Source organism: Balaenoptera borealis, assembly GCF_965194805.1.
Source record: "Balaenoptera borealis genome assembly, chromosome: 1".
NCBI lineage: Eukaryota > Metazoa > Chordata > Mammalia > Artiodactyla > Balaenopteridae > Balaenoptera > Balaenoptera borealis.
The window spans coordinates 167445592-167460117 of NC_138860.1; the positions used below are offsets into that span (position 1 = coordinate 167445592).

Genomic DNA, 14526 nt, shown 5'->3' on the forward strand with positions numbered 1-14526 from the left:
TTTGCAAACAGGCTGAGTTTAAAGTACTGCAAAGCAAGATTTCTCCTCCAAGACAAATGATGGCTGTCCTGTTCAGTTTGAGCTGCTATAAGAAAATACCATAAAGTGGGTGGCTTCAACAACAAACATTTATTTCTCACAGTTCCGGAGGCTGGCAAGTCCAAGATCAAGGTGCCAGTGGATTCAGTGTCTGGTAAAGGCTCTTTCCCTGGTTTCCAGATGGCAGCCTTCTTGCTGTACCATCACACAGCAGACAGATTGCAAGCTCTGGTCAATTCCTCTGCTGATAAGGGCACTAATCCCATCATGGGGGCTCTCCCCTCATGACCTCATCTAGACCTGATTACCTCCCACAGGCCCCACCTCCAAATAGCATCACACTGGGGAATTCTTATGCTTCAGCATAAGAATTTGTCAGAGGGACACAAACATGCTGTCCATGGTAATGGCTTATGTGACGTCTTAGGAACCTGAAGCTGGTCCTGAACTGGAAAGGGCCCAGGGAGGAGGGCTTGTCCCACCAATCAGAGGACTGATTGGCGGGACATGGTCACTATCTTCAAAGTTCTAAGGAGCAGCCTTTGGGACAAGAGAACACACAAAGGTACAACTAAGCCCACTAGAGGCTCAGCTCTGAATGTTCCTGTATCACATGCTCCCTCCACACTGCTGTGGCCTAGGACACTCCAGGCTCAGGGCAATTAAAGTTGAATATGTGGTGACCTCAGGGTCCTTCCAGCCAATGACTGTGCCTAGAATAGGGACACTGAGGAATGGTTCGGGGAAAGCAGATGTGCTACCACCAACCTCAGAGATTCAACATATGCTCCATACTCCCCATATGTCCAGACAAATAATGGGCCTGCCATCTGGACTTGTATTTATATCCTTCCAGAACCTAATCATTTTTAGAGCTGTCCATCCTCTGAGGTCAGTGTCCTCCATATTTATTCATTCATTCATTTGGCAAATATTTATTTTACAGACAATCTGGGTTAAGCCTTGGAAATTCATGGATTCCTTAAGCATGACCCTTACCTTCAAGTAACGCACAGTTTGGGTAGGGGGTGCCGACAAGAAACAAGCCATCAGGGTGCGATCTGGTAGACGCTCTGCCACAGGGAAGCCCAGGAAGAGGCTTCACAATTATCAAAGACCCTAAAGAGCCAACTGCAGGGTCCTTCAGCACATGCCCTGCACTGAGCTACCCCTTTCATAGCTGCTGCTGTCCTGCCCAGGCATGGAGCAGAGCGAGTGGGTGCTGGAGATACAGAAATATGACCAAGCCCTAAAGCATCCACAGGGCAGTGGAGGAGATAGAAATGTTAACAAATAAGTCAAGTAAAATGTGATAACCGCTATAAATAGAGGTATAGGAACAATGGGGAAAGAATGACTAATTCTGGAGGAGCAGAAACAGATTTTGAGAGGAAGGTGTGAATTCATTAGCTGTTGAATTAAACAGGGTTTCCATGGGTCTGTGCCAAAATTTTCTTCAGAGCCTCAGAGGCCTTAAATTCCAGGACCAAGAGGGCTGAGTTGCAGCCCCCTCCTCTTCTTGAATTGAGAGATTTGATCTAAATTGCTAAGTATCAAGGTCTTTATCTTGAAAACAGGGATAATTGTGCCTGCCTCATGGGGATCGGTTGCTGTGACTAATGGCTGAAATGATCCTTGTAAAGCTTGGAAGATGCTAGCAATTATTATTCAATCTTGTCCCCTCTTTGTTTGTATCCTCTGATACTGAAAGGCTTCATCCCTCCTCACTTGGCTGCCCCCATCATCCCCTGATGCCCTCCTTGGTCATTTCTGTTGCTATGATACTATAGGAACAGGTGGGAGGGAGAATGGCTGCTTCATAACACTGTGAAAGTAAAGGGTTCCTGGTGGGTTTATTTCTATTTCTGCAGAAGAAAAACAGACAAACTGAAGGAGAGAAATAAAGGAACGTAGCAGAACTACAGGTGGGCAGGTGTTAAAAAAAAAAAAAAACTTTGATAAGCATTCCTATAGACAGGCAGACAAATGGACAGATAAACAGGCACTCTGGCAGGTAGAGAGGCTAGCAACTTGTCATCTTTGTAAGGTACTCCAGCGCTGTGAGTTGTGTTCCAGATGTAGCTGATGGGCGTTAATCTGTGATTATTGTGATTCTCTTTCCAGCTGAGTGTGGGAATTCAGTCACGGGCACTCAGGGCACTCTGCTGTCTCCCAATTTTCCTGTGAACTACAATAACAACCACGAATGCATCTACTCCATCCAGACCCAGCCGGGGAAGGGGATTCAGCTCAAAGCCAGGGCATTTGAACTCTCTGAAGGAGATGTCCTCAAGGTAACACTGATAGATTTCATAGAGTATGTATGTTACGGGATGCAAAAATATGGTCACCACATTCATTTATCTCTGTGTGAATGACCCAACCTTTCTTCTTCCCTCCTGAGTCCCAAGATGTTGTCCTCACTCATCTGAGAGAAGTGAGAATCTAAGAGAGAAGGGTAGACGAGTGTATTCTAAAGAATGTGGCTTTAGAGTTTGCTTAGGAGCTGACTGCTCTCAAATATGTATGTGATTGAGTAGGGGTTGTCTGGACAGTAAATCACCATAATAAACTCAGTTGGAGTGGCCAGTGGATCAGGTTTTCCATTGTGAACTCTGACCATCAACCTAGATACGGAAGAGTTCATAGAATATGTGCATTTGTGTAGATATGTGTGGATATAGATATGTTTATATGTACGTTTCCACATGTGTGTGCATCTGTGTCTGTGTCTGTATTTGGTTTGGGTGATCTGTGTCTGTACATACTTGTGTTCTGTGCGTGTGCATTTGTGTATGTTTTGAGTTTATGTTTCAGTGACCGGTGGGCTATTTCAGTAGCTTCAGTGTGCCATGGTGATGGCCTGCATGTAGCAGTGGGGTTGAAGAAAGTGGATTCAAGATCTACATAAGAGAAAGAAGTGAAAGGACTTGGACTAAAGAAAGGGTTATAGAGAGGGACTTGTTAAGACATTGAACACACTTATGACTGTGTTTCTTTGTGTGTGTGATTTGTACCTCCAATAACACATCATGTGTGTGTATGTGTGTAATCAAAAGAGTTGACTCTGGAGAACTTATCAAAGAGCTGCCTTATTTAAAAAGATTATAAGGAAAATCTCATACTGAGTAGGTCCATTTTCATCCTAGGCCAAGAAACTTTTTTATCGTATTCTAATATAGTTTTATTCCCTGTAGCCAGAGAAGTCTAGACATTAGAAACAACCAAAGGTCACCACTCTAGAAAATCCAAAGAGAAACCATTAAATAATCCCCATCCCTTAGGACTCTCTGTAGATATGATGAGTACACTGTACTTTTTATGCAAAGATGATACTCTTGACCCACCCTCTGGGGCATGTGTGTGTGTGTGTGTGTGTGTGTGTGTGTGTGTGTGTGTGTGTGTGTGTTTGGAAGGCATTTCTCACTCTTACCTAATTACTCTTGAACCCAAGAGGAAGTACCATGAGATGACCAGTTGGGACCGGATATGCCTGAAACAGAACAGAATATGGCAAAGTGGCCCAGGTGTGAGTGGGTTCCTATCATTGGCTCCTTAAGCTCTACTTTTCAACCTCTAAGCTCCCCAAACAGAGAAATGCAGTGTGCATCTCCCTATAAGTGAACAATAGACAGGACGTTATACTTGCCAAGGGCCATGTCTTCAGGCGTCTCCCTTGACCTCAGTTCTCTCCATCCATTTGTTCATCATCAACAACGGAGCCTCAGAGGACACACCCAGGGCCAACAAGGCCAGAGGGACTTCCGTGCTCTAGTGCTGCAGGTGGAATTGAGGAAAGCTGGATGATGCAGAGACCTTCTTGGAGGAAGGTTGCTGTTAACCCGGCAGAAAAAGGCATTTTGGAGACTTACAGTTCTCAGGTTTTGAGGCGAGTGTGCACAGCAGTTCTGTGCATGTGGCCTGACGGGACCGGCAATAGGCCTCCTTCCTTGGTTGCTAGAGGTCACATGGAGCATGGCTGGTGCCCCAGCGTCCTCTCTAGGGTGGTCTGGACTCAGAGTAGCACCTAAGACATAGTCAGCAGGTGTGCATACCCCGCTGCACTATCAAGGTTCTGCCTCGGGGTTGAGTGAGCAACTTAACAGACAGAAGAGAGACTTTTGGAGGCACTCAGGGTAAGAAGGGAGGGACCTGGGGCATCATCCCCAGGTCAGAGGTCAGGGAGGGCTCAGGCAGGGATCAGGACCTCAGGTGGCCCTGCAGGGCTGTGTGGAGAGGGAGATGATTTCCTGTGTTTCTTAGAGGGATCTTCCCAGACTTCAGACTTGGTCTGTGCAGCCGCCTGCCCGGCTGGCCCTGCCACCAGCCTTCTAACACTGGGCTCCACCTTCTTGCCGAAAAGCCTCTTCCTCCCATTCTAGGCCTCTGTAGTGTCCTCCTCAGAAGGTTGGGCTGTGGTGCTGACCTGACCGAAAGGCCAGCCACACGATCCTGTAACCACCAGAAAGAGCTTCCATAGCAGGGGGTCTGGGGAAGGGAGGGCAAGGCATCCAGGGAGATCACGTAGTTTCCTGCTCTAACTCTTCCCCTCAGGACCCTTGCCCTCCTGAGGGAGAACCTGGGACACGAATTATTTTGGAATGAAAAGAAATGCACGGTTATCGTTTCCACCCTGCAACCACTGTCAGCTGCAGGGGCAATGTTCTTTACACCTGTCGTTCCGATCTACCTCGACACAGAGAAGGTGGCACCCAGAGTCACCTCCAGGAGCACCCTGCCCTTGCCCTGGTGTAACTGGCCCATCTGCCAGAACACTGGTGTATTTCCAATCCTGAGGATGTACCTGTCCCTCCCGAGAACCCCAGTGCATACCTGGACTCCTTCCTGCCCAGCGAGACCCGCCACTTCCTCCACACTTGCGTCTGACCAACCCTCCAAACCTTCCATACACTCTTGGATTTCTGACCCATGACTGTTTTCTTGCATTTGTGACCCTCAGTCTTTTCCTTACCTTTAATAACTGAAAATTTCTTAGACCTCACCCCTACACATACTCCAGCTTGTCTCCTAGGACTACCTGATTTCTTCTGTTTTGGCCTCCACCAAAATTTTGACCTCTGTCATCTGCAAGACAGAAGGTCCTCTAAATGCAATAGTGTGGAAAGACAACAGCTCCCAGCTCAAGATGGCACACGAAGCCCATGTATATAACTACATCCTCTATGGTTCCCACGGAAATGACTAAAGGGACATGAAAATGGGAAATTAGGCAAGGCTGCCTTTCACATACAACTTAAAGGAATTTTTGCCAAATGGAATACCCCCGAAAAGGGGTCCATTTTGAGAAAGAGCCTAATCAAAGTGTAATTCACATAAGTGAATTGAAATCCTGCCTGTGGATTAAGTGCTAGAAACCTCAAGGAAAGAATGCATCTAAGACCACCTAGCTCAGAGCATCAGAGCCTGGAGCCAAGGACACACCATGGGGCTGTTGGCAGGGGCCAGATCTCAATCCAACTAGCTCTTCTGGAAGCGTACAGGGTCTGAGAAACCACACAGAGCCACAGTTCCCTCTCAGCATGACTTTCTGGATTCTATTTAGCTGTTGTTGGCAAGCTGGATAAAGCAGAGCAATGCCATGGCTGGCGCCTAACAAGAGTGGGCAAGCTCATTAGAGAAGAGGCTGCCACAATCATACACACACACACATGCACATGTACACACACATACACATATACGCACTCTCCCTCACACACACATGTTTTAGTACCAGGAGCAAGAGAAGCTCCTACTATGGCCTCTTCTGGCTTAACTCTTCTACTCCGCCTTAGAGACTACTGGGTCTTTCCATTATCCATTTTTATTTTCCCTCTGTCATGGTGTGCCAACCGGAAAATGAACTGGATATGTGTGAATATTCAGTAGATCAGAAGACGGGGACCTGTCTGAGGAGTCAGAGTTAATTGCCCCTCTGCAAGCAACAAAGAAAAAAAAATACTTTAAAAACTTCTAATTTGTATTCTTAACAGGATTTGAGAGACTATTATATTTATGACACAAAAATAGGAAATAATGAAAACAGAGCAATCTGAGATGAGGAAAGATTGAATAGAGATGAAAAACATGATCACCCAATTAAAAAATGGAATGGAGGCAATGAACAGAAGATGGTAAACCACAGAAAAATGAAATCACTTTATTATAAGATAAATTTGAGAACTTCTCTCACATCTCATAATGAAATGAAAAGAGAATTCTTTTATATTAATAAAATGCACAATCAATTCACAGTAAAACTTTATGTGCCAAATAACATAGCATGAATAAATTAAATTAAAATTGCTAGAAATGTAAAAAATTTTAATAAAGTCACAGTCATTGTGGAAGATTTAATATACCTCTATTAGTCTCTGACGTATCATCTAGGTTAAAAATAAATAAGGATTTAGGTAGCTTGAATAATATAACAGAATAAATCCAAAGAAAGTAGAAGAAATACTTTTAAAGATAAAAGCAAAAGTGACTGAAAAAAGAAAAATTTTAGAAATAGCAATTATCAACAAAACCAACTGGTTCTTTGAAAAATAATAAAATAGACAAAATTTAAAGGACTCATCAAGGAACAAAGAAGCCACAAATATATAATTTTAAGAATGAAAAAGGAACATAGTCATAGATAAGGTAGAGATTATGAAAACAATAAGAAAATATTTAGGAAAAAGCATAAGACAAAAAATCTGAAAGCTTAAATGAAATGGAAATTTTTATAGATAATAAGTACTAATATCAAGAAAAAATACAAATCTGAATAAACCAATAACCATTTAAAACATTGGAATTCTCCTGTATTCTCTCTCAAAGTCCCCAGACCTAGACTATTTTACAGGTAAAATCCGCCTGCCAATACAGGGGACACGGGTTCGATCCCTGGTCCGGGAGGATCCGACATGCCACGGAGCAACTAAGCCCGTGCGCCTCAACTACTGAGCCTCTGCTCTAGAGCCCATGAGCCACAACTACTGAGCGTGTGTGCCACAACTACTGAAACCTGCGTGCCTGGAGCCTGTGCTCCGCAACAGGAGAGGCCACCACAGTGAGAAGCCCGGACATCGCAACGAAGAGTAGGCCCCACATGCCACAACTACAGAAAGCCCGTGCACAGCAATGAAGACCCAACTCAACCAAAAATAAATAAATAAATAAATAAAATTGATTTGTACACCTTAAATATATGCAATTTTTATTCGTCTGCTACACTTCAATAAAGCTGAAAAAAGTGGAAACATATAATAGAGAAAAAGAAAGGAAGAAGGTTAGATGTAATGGGTGTGTATAGATTCTCTTGGATTTGTCAGGGATAAATCCATCATGTGTATATAATAATGAACTGGACCATCAAAGCAATTTTCTTATAGACAAGCAATATTCTGTTGGGAAATAAATGTATACAAGGGCCCAATTACCAATATCAATAAAAAATATAAAAATGCCCAGGAGTAAATACAGAATTTTACTGAGAGATATAAAAGACAACTTGATTAAATGGAGCCAGATGTCCTGTATATGGATAGGAAGATTTAATATCATATAGATATGTTTTCTCTCTTATCAATCCAGGCATTTAATATTAATCAGTCAGAATTATACAAGTTGTTTTGGGTCTTTTGGAGGGATTGGGGGGAGTTGTTTCTCTTAATTTGAGAAAATTCTTCTTGAGTTTATCTAAAAGAATAAACATGGGAAAACAATTTTTTAAATTAAAAGAAGACAAATGTGAGGGACTCGCCCTACCAAATATTTAAATATATTACAAAGCTACAATAACTAAAACAGTTTAGATCATGCACAGGAATAGGCAAATAGATAACTGCAGTAGAATAGAAAGTTGAGCAAAAAAAATTTATATACTATATATGTGATAAAGTTGGATTTAAAGTCGGTGATGGGTGGAATATTTACAAACAGGGTTTTGTTAAAAATGGCTAATCAACCAGGAAGAAAATGTATCTTATACCATATGCCAAAATTCCAGGTGGATTTATGAACAAAATTACTGAAAGAAAATATTGGTTTATTTATTTATCATACATTTGTTAAGTGCGTCTTATGTGCCAGGGCACATATTCCACATATTCTGGACAATGATATGCAAATGATTATATTGTGGGTTGGGTTAATTTTATGATGGAAATTTCTACAGATGTTTAAGTGCTGTTGTGGAAAAAATATTTAATGATTTGAAAAATATACACATTATATTAAGTGAAAGAGCAGGTTACCATATAGTATCTATAGTTTGATCTTGCTTTTATAAAAAAATAAATTTAAAAACTATATAAGGAAAGATATGCATAGAACGAAGCCTAGAAAGATAGTCACCAAAATGTTATGAGTGCTGAAAGTTGCTTTCAGTTTCTTCGTGCTTTTCTTGTTATAAGTTTCCTGCAATGAATATTTTATCATAATGACATATTAAGAACAAAAATATTCTTAACGAATTAAGATGAATTATGCTTTGAAATTAAGGAAAAAATCCTATTCCCATTATACTTTTATTAATTAACAACAATTTCTTAATACCATAGTATATCCAGTGAGTGTTCTAATTTCCAATTATCTCATAAATGTAATATTTTTTAAATTTACAGTTTATTTGAATCAGGATCCAAATAAGTTGTACATATTGGATTAGTTGCCTCAAGTATTTTTTTAGTCTTTAGGTTTTACCTCCATCTCTTCTTTTTTACTCCCTTGTAATTTATTTGTGACTTGTTTATTTGTAATGTATTCATTTCATATGTTCCTCTGTCCTCCATATTTCCTATAAGTTGGAAATTGGATCCAGTGGCTTGATCTGATTCAGGTTTGATGTTTTTTTGGCAAAATGACACCATAGGTATTGGTGGGTCTTCCATTAACAACCACATGATGTCTGGTTGTCTCTCTTATTGTGATGTTAGCAAGTGTTGATGATTAATGCCTTGATCAGTTAATTAGAAAATATGTTTTAATGGGGTAAAACTATTTTTATAACAATCTTGATGCAGCAGTGTGCTGAACTCTTTGAACTGGTGTCATGTCTGTGTCTGCTGGCACTCTGGAGTTCTCCCAGTCTATCAGTGATATAAAACAATTGCATATAGGATCTGGAAACAGACTTTTGAAGCTCCCAGGGGCCTAAACAAATCTCTAATATACAACACTGTTAGCTTGAAGGATGGCTTCTTTTAGAAAACTTTGCTTCATAAATAGTAGAATGGAAATATTGTTCCAATTTGCTGGCAGCTGGCACCACATCCTGTGCCATGCACAAATATTCATCACCCACCCATAGATCCCATCTTTGATATTTACCAAAGCAACAGGGGGTCCTTCACTCAATCACAAATTCTGTTGTTATTTGCACAATTATCTGGAAAGGAGCAGCAACCTCAGAACCTGGGGAGCCAGTTCATTATTCTGATGAGTCTTGTCTTTGCTGGTGCTCAGTAGTTCAGGGGACAGATGGGAGTCAGGGAAGCCAGATGACTGCACGATTCCACCCCTGGCAAGCCTGCAGGCCCTCGCTGGAGCCCTCATTTTAGGAGGGAAGGGGCAGAGACTGAGCTTGGGGAAGGGGAAGATACCATGATACCTGACACGCTGGACATTTTAACTCCATCCTGCTGGATCCTAGGGGTCATGTCCAGCAGAGTGTGACACTGAGGCCACTGCCACAGTGGAGTAGGATTAGGGAGGAGGACGATTGTCTCATCTCCTGGAAGGGCAGGATGGAGTGTTTAGCAATGCAGAAAAGTCGAATGCTTGCAGCCTGCCTGTCTGCAGAAACAGATGGTTTGGGCACTCAGGCAGCCCCAACCTGGTCTCCGCAAGCTGCTGAAGAGTAAGCTGGTGCCATCTGGGGGGTGGGGAGCTAAGACCAGATCTCCTCTGGGAAGGTTAGAACAGCATCCAGTTCCTAGAGATCCGATTCACACCGAGATGGGCTGGGCACAGGACTGGTACCCAGTAGGCTAGCGGGGCTGATAACTTGCCCGGTGGCAACTCCACTCTGCCGTCTTCCTTGCATCTGATGACTAACTGTCCCTCTAACAGTTGTTATCAGTGCTAAACTCTGGGAATGTGGGCTGTGGAGTGGGAAGCCCTTGTTCAAGATACGGCCATGCTGATGATGTGGGGTTGGGGTCTCTCCCGTGTCCAGGTCTACGACGGCAACAACAACTCCGCCCGTTTGCTGGGGGTGTTCAGCCGATCTGAGATGCTGGGGGTGACATTGAACAGCACGTCCAGCAGTCTGTGGCTTGATTTCATCTCTGATGCTGAGAACACCAGCAAGGGCTTTGAGCTGCAGTTTTCCAGTAAGTCTTTTTCGCATCTGAGTAGACAGTGAAATCGGGCTTTCCCCGGTTCCACACACAGGGAGGCTGGGCTCTGGGACATCACCCATCAGTTAGTGGGTTTGATTTTCTCTAACTGGTGTGTGCTTAGCGGACTGTTTCCCCTAAGACATTGTGCCCGTGATTTGGATAAGCTGCCACTTGGCGTACAGCTCCATGGTTACACCTGTGAGTAACTTAGCTAAGAGTCACAGCACACCTTTGACTCACTAATCACCTTTTACTCACTAAAAATAATAAGCGCTGAGCCTTTGAATTAAAGCAACCAAAGATAGCCTTTCCTAATGGTGACATTTATAAACTAATGTTCAGCTACAGTCAGAAGTAAAAAATGCAAGCACTAATGTATAATTATGTTCTTTTTTACTACTCCCTAAAGAGTCGAGGCTTGATTCTTTCCCTTTTTTCCTGATTTTAACTTTCTCCTTTACTCCTGAGATTTCAAAAACAGAAAGCACCGAGGTTCGTACACAGCCCCAGAGTACCTGGGATGACATCTCCATACTTCGGCTTCACAGCTATTTTATTCATTTATTCGAGCTTCTACTTGCCCAGTAGCTACAAAGAAAGGTGCTTTTGTAGACTATTTTAAAAGCCAGTGAATATCCATAGAAAAGGATCCAGTTCTGATCCATGCTACAGTGTGCGCGACCCTTGGACACATGATGCTAAGTGAAAGAAGCCCGTCACAGTACATGTAGACACATGTATTGCATGAACCATTTATATGAACTGTCCAGTATAGGCAAATCCATAGAGACAGAAGGAAAATCGTTAGTTACCTGGGGATGAGGGAGTTGAGGGGAAATCACCTTCTCTTTGAGGTGATGAAAATGTCCTAAAGTCGATTGCAATGTTAGTTGCACAACTCTGTGAATAAACTAAAAGACACTGAATTATACACTTTAGTTGGGGGAGTGTTTAGTATGTAAGTTATGTCTCAATAAAGCTGCTAAAATAAAAAAACCAACGAGTCTACTCAAGATTCCTCTTGCCTGCGTGTGTAGGGTCTGTGCCTGTTACAGCAGGCACATAAGTGGAAGAGGATTCAATAGAGTCATATTCAAATTCCGTTTCTATCATCTGAGATTGCGTGACTTTGGAACAATTTGTGTGACCTTCCCGAGTCAATATTCTCAGCTGTGCAATGCACAGTTACCCCTCCCGGTAAGACTCCTGTGAATAACAAGTGAGAGCTAACACAGGTGGCCACCGTGCCTTAGGAGCTCTGTGTAAGCTCACAGAGGTCTCCTTCTCTAGGCTCGTTCAATAGAGTGTATTTAAGCAGGACAAAATTGAGCTTTGAAACATACATTTAAAGTGACTTTTCCATATTACGCTCTCCCATCAGACTGTCTCAGTTAACAAAATGGGAAGGGCAGCTCCCGCTACCAAAATGCTATGGGGTCAAACCAACAAAAAAATAGGAAATCCGGACCCTATACCTGAAAACTATTAAAAGCTGTCCTGGGAGAAATAACTGAAGTCATTTACATATAGCAACAGGGAGAACGAACACTCCGTAACAGACCCTCACCTGAGCACAGCCGCATGACACGCCGAGGGGCGCCTCCATCAGGACCCAGGGGCATGTGCCGGGTGGCTTCCTTAAGGATGTGCGCTCTTGGTGGGGGTGTGGGGAGGGCGGGGTGTGGTTTGTGCCATGACACGTCTTGATCACCCTTATCTCTTCTCTCGTCCCCAGGTTTTGAACTCATCAAATGTGAAGATCCAGGAACCCCCCAGTTTGGCTACAAGGTTCGCGATGGAGGCCATTTCGCAGGGAGCTCTGTGTCCTTCGGCTGTGACCCTGGGTACAGCCTGCGGGGCAGCGAGGAGCTGCTGTGTCTGAGCGGGGAGCGCAGGACCTGGGACCGGCCGCTCCCCACTTGTGTCGGTAGGAGGCCTCTTGCTCTTCAGGTGACCCCTCTCTGATGTCCCCTAATCCCGAGTTCCCAGCTCTGGTCTCATTAAGGGTCTCCCGTTGGCCCTCACACTCCATGGCCTTGGGGCCGTCTGAACTGTCCTGTTCACGGGAGTCATGGCTGGCCCTGCCCGCCCTTCCCCACGTCCTCACTCTCACACCTTATTACACCCGCACGGCAGCGAGGCCAGGCGGTGGCTTGCCGCTGTCATACATTTAGCGAGCGGGACCAGAGCCAGGTCATGCCCTCAGAGTCGTAATCCTCTCCTGGCGGAGAGGTGGGAGGGTCAGTTAGAAGGAAGAGGTGGACTTTTTGCCTGGTTCCAGGGGTTCCTGCAACACCAAGTCTCAGATGAGTCTCCAGCTCACTCTGGCCTCAGTTTCCCCATAGGCAAAATGGGGCTCATGTTCCCTTTTCCGGAATGTTGAAAGAAAGAGTCAGGTCATGAACTAACATCGATCTTGTTCTTGAGAAAGAGTCAGATCATGAGCTAGCATCTATCTCACACTTAGGAAAGAATAGGATAATGAACTAGCACCTTCTTAAGCCTGTGGTGCTTCCAGAATGTCAGCACAGGCTCTCTGGAAGCTTCATCCATGTGTCACAGGACAAGAGAAGCCTGGTCCAAGGCAGAAGTGGGAAATAGGCAACACCCGTCCTTCTGTCTGTGTGGCCTTTCCACCTCTCACCCCCCGCCTCACTGCGTGTGTGACCCTCCCTGCTGACCAGGATTCCACCACGCTGCTTTGTCCTGTATCCCCAGCCCCAAAAGGAGAGAGGCCTTTCCCTCTCTCCATCCCCTGCCCCATGGCTCACGACCTCAGCATGGCTGTGCAGCTCTGGTTAATCTTATAAGGACAAAACATCCACCGGGAGAACGTTTAAGTGCCTACTAAGCGCCACCTGCAGGTGCATGTTTGGGTATGTGCAGAGGCAGAGAAATAAAAAAGGAAAGAATAAAGCATTCTTCCTGCCCTTGGGGAGTCCATACCCTGGCAAGGAGAAGAGACACATAAACAGGTCATTATAATACAAGATAAGCACTGTAAAAAGAGTAAGTGCCAAAGTGTTGAGGGAACACGAGAAAGTTGTGCCTAGGAGGTGATATTTCAATTGAGACTTGAAAGGATGGGTAAACATCACCCACAGGAGGGGAGGTAAGGGCGATATTCTTTTCCCCCAGGCAACTACGTGTTAACAGGACCTTCAACATTGTTACCCAACAGAGGGTCTAAAGGTGAGGATTTCAAACCTAACTGTGGATAGATCAGGATAGTGGCCTCTAGAATCTTCCTCTGTCTGCTCAAGTCTACCTCATCCGCAGGCATGCCCCGTCCCTTTCTCCCTGCTTCCCTGTTGTTATCCCCTTGTTTCATTCATGTGCCAGGCCCTCTGCCAGGCACTGGGAATACAGGGAAAAGCAGATCCCAGGCCAGTGAGGGAGACACAGGTGTAAACAGACAACAGTATGATGCCATAGGCAAGCCAAAGCAAATGAAATGTGAAGGAGGTGATGATTCACACTGCAAGACAATTATTTGCTTTGCAAAAAAGCTCCACCGAAAGGTTCTTCTGAGTATCTAATTTGCCGGTTGGACCAAACTTAGAGAATCCACTCAAGCAGTGCTAGTGAGAGTACTTATACTTTGAACCTCGGAGGGCTTCCCCACTGAGACTCCCTCAGGCCCTACGCAGGGGAGGGAGGCTGTGTATTTGGGATTATGTGTGTATAGTTTTACACATGTCGTGTTGTGATGGACTGGATCGTGGTCTACCAGAAATGACTACTACAGCTGAAACATCCAGCTGTTTTCTTTGTGGATGAGTGGATGCTACAGCCCAAACGCAGCAGCCAGGGCTGTAAGATGGGGATAAGGCAGGAGACCAGGAAGACGAGAGTCTTAGGGTCTTGTTGGTAGATCTGCTGCATGCCAGCCATCTGGCTCCCCCTGCCCCCCTGTCCGTCCCCAGATAAAGTGAGCCCTGAGGAAAGAGCAGTCGTGTCCCCGAGGAAGTGCTCCTGGTGCCCCTGCCTCCAAACGCTCGCCTCTGGGAAGCAGGAGGGGCCCTTCCATCAGGAATACAGAAGGAAGCTCCAGCCCAGGGCAGGGATAATGTCCTGCCCCGTTTCTAGCTGCCTCTGCTATTTGTGGGGCCAGACAGACTTCCTCCCCACAACTTACAGCTCATCCTCCCACCCACAC

General features: G+C 44.5%; 1 protein-coding gene across 2 annotated transcripts in view; it reads left to right on the forward strand.

Moving 5' to 3' along the window:
- CSMD2 (CUB and Sushi multiple domains 2) overlaps nt 1–14526 on the forward strand; it is a 658464-nt gene that overhangs the window by 442972 nt on the left and 200966 nt on the right. For both annotated transcript variants that reach the window (XM_082362533.1, XM_082362534.1), the window contains exons 22-24: nt 2164–2333; nt 10202–10358; nt 12103–12294. In XM_082362533.1, coding sequence (XP_082218659.1) covers nt 2164–2333; nt 10202–10358; nt 12103–12294 — 519 coding nt within the window. The remainder of the gene's footprint in view (nt 1–2163; nt 2334–10201; nt 10359–12102; nt 12295–14526) is intronic.